Here is a 2,499-nt window from a genome sequence, read left to right as displayed (position 1 = left end):
AATTACAATTAATATTCACTAAAGAGTATCAAATTAAAAAACGCATGTTGATCGCAGCTCGAACGAAACATGATTAATACATTTAATATAAGACAGACATGTGTCAGGTCAACCACGAAAATAAAAAGAAAAAGAAAAAAGGACAATGTCAATACATAAACAAAAAATTTTATATAACCAAATTAATATTAAAATTATTAAGTTATATTATTCAAATTAAAAATAATTAATACGTGTTCTAATCATTTATGTTTCGATCTTGGATCAATCCCGCTACAACGCGAAGCGTAACGTATTCCGCTCGCGGTGTGCAGTGATACACGCGAGAAACTCGCGAGATCGATCGCGGTGGAAAACAAAAGGGACGGACGCACGCGAGGGGGTGGGTTATCGACTCACCTGAAACGCGAGGCAGGCGAACGTGAAGCCCAACATCAGGGCGAGCAGAGGCGCAATGAGGACGGAGAGGAGCACGTAGCAGCATCCTCTGGAGAGCCGGAAGCAGTGGCCGCTGAGCCGCCAAGCGCATTCGGGACTCCGGATCCCTTCCGGCTCGCCAATCACGTCATCCCACATCACCTGCGTTCACGCCCGCGTAAAATTTAACGATCAATAATATTCATCGCGCTTCGATCGTGCCGTTAAATTCGACACTGTGCGTGCGTACGTACGAGTGATTTCTCCATGGATAAGCGCGGTCATTTGTCAAAGTATACACACTGTTAAAAATGTCCTGAAATTTAATATACTTTTAAGTTACATAAATTAAATTCAATTTTAGGACATTAAATTAAATTTAATGTATCTGCAACTGGAAAGTATATTTGCGTACATGTACATGAAATTTAGTGTACTTTTCATAAAATTTTCCGAAGTTTAGTACTTTTTTTTATTAAATTTTATGTAGATTTGAATGAAATTTAATGTAAGTAAACGTTAAATTTATGTTACTTATAACTTTATTTTCATTGACAACATTAAATACGTTTAATGTACCTGCTTGAAATTTGCTTCCGTTACATGTGACGGAAGAAAATTTCTGTTTTTTTAACAGTGCACTATGTTAGAAATGTAACCACGACCTTCCTTTACATATAAATGAAGCTTGTGGTTATGAACGAGATTAAAAGTAATGAACGATTTAAATGAAAATTAAGTTACAGTAGTTACTTAAATGTAATGTATGTGTACACACACACACACATTTTAAATTTATGAAATTTAATGTATATTTCATAAAATTTTATAAAAAGTACATTAAATTTCATAAATTTTCGTAAAAAATACATTAAATTTCACGTACATGTATACAAATATATTTTTCAGTTATAAATATATTAAATATAATGTAAATTATGAAATTAAGCTCGAATTGTGTAACTTAAAAGTATATTAATTTCATAAAATTTTTAACAGTGTATGAGCAATGGCCGCGTTAGTAAGCTTAAAGCCCATTCTACAATTGCGTAAGTGTAGTTGTAAATAGTTGTAGTCGTAAGAATTGATCAATCACTGTCGAATACAAGAAGAATATTCAACTGTGGTTGGTCAATTCTTACAACTACAATCACTTACAACTACGCTTAGGTAATTGTAGAATAGGCTTAAAGTCCCATTACTCTACGTCGTTGACCTTCAATTATTTTCGCGGAAACGTGCATCATAGCTTTCAGCTTAGTTCAATGGAAAAGGAACCCGACAATTTAAAAAACTAGAAATTAAAGATGAGAGAAAGCGATTAGCCGCTCCCTCCAATGATTATGTAACAACGGTAGAAATTGCAGGACGTAATGCACTGAAAGAAAAGTGCTTTGTGACTGTACAGCGTAAAATAATAATAATTAGGAGCATTTTTATAATTATTTTATTACAATCATATTAATAACAATTATATTTATAATTTGATATACAATTAAAATCACGAACATTTTTTCCCGAACATTCTTACAGCATAGATATTTAAGGGACGTCCTGAGAACGTCCATACGTTCTCTGAACGTTTCCAGATCGTCTCTCGGTTAAAGTGTGCTGTATAATAAGTGTATCATTTGAATTTGCGATACGTGCGCAGAAAGAAAAGTTTCGCTAAAGTATCCAAAAATTTAACTAGACCTAAAATTAACTTTGTTAGATCAAAGTAATTATGCCGAACGCTCAAGCTAGTTGCTAAAATGTCAAATATTTGTCTAGCATTGCTTGTTTGTTTGAACGTTCAACATATAATTATTTTAATGGTTCAATAAAATTATCTTCTGTATTTATTATTAGGAAAATTTTTAAATACAGTAAGAAAGAAAATGTTAATTTTAACATTTTTTACATGTCCCAGGAGATCCACTCTAAATTTTAAGTTAAAGTAACTCATTCGTCTTGTGTTATTTATTAACGAACTAATAATGTTAAATAATTGACACAATACTTTACATTTATATTTGTTATTTTGATTTTAAGGGTGATTTAAAACTAACATATAAAATAAGTAGAGAACGTAGAAGAGTA

General features: G+C 32.2%; 1 protein-coding gene across 1 annotated transcript in view; it reads right to left on the bottom strand.

Annotated features, from left to right (window-relative positions):
* The window catches only part of LOC108770072 (caveolin-3), a 1,677-nt gene extending 991 nt beyond the window's left edge, over positions 1-686 (bottom strand). Inside the window, exons 1-2 of the mRNA XM_018521368.1 lie at positions 672-686; positions 400-579 (exon numbers count right to left, since the gene is read on the bottom strand). Of these exons, the coding sequence (XP_018376870.1) occupies positions 400-579; positions 672-686 (195 nt within the window). The remainder of the gene's footprint in view (positions 1-399; positions 580-671) is intronic.
* Between the last annotated feature and the right edge of the window lie 1,813 nt (positions 687-2,499).

The sequence above is a fragment of the Trachymyrmex cornetzi genome, unplaced genomic scaffold (genome assembly GCF_001594075.2).
Source record: "Trachymyrmex cornetzi isolate Tcor2-1 unplaced genomic scaffold, Tcor1.1 scaffold99, whole genome shotgun sequence".
Classification (NCBI taxonomy): Eukaryota; Metazoa; Arthropoda; class Insecta; order Hymenoptera; family Formicidae; genus Trachymyrmex; species Trachymyrmex cornetzi.
This window is presented reverse-complemented; position numbering and strand designations above follow the sequence as displayed.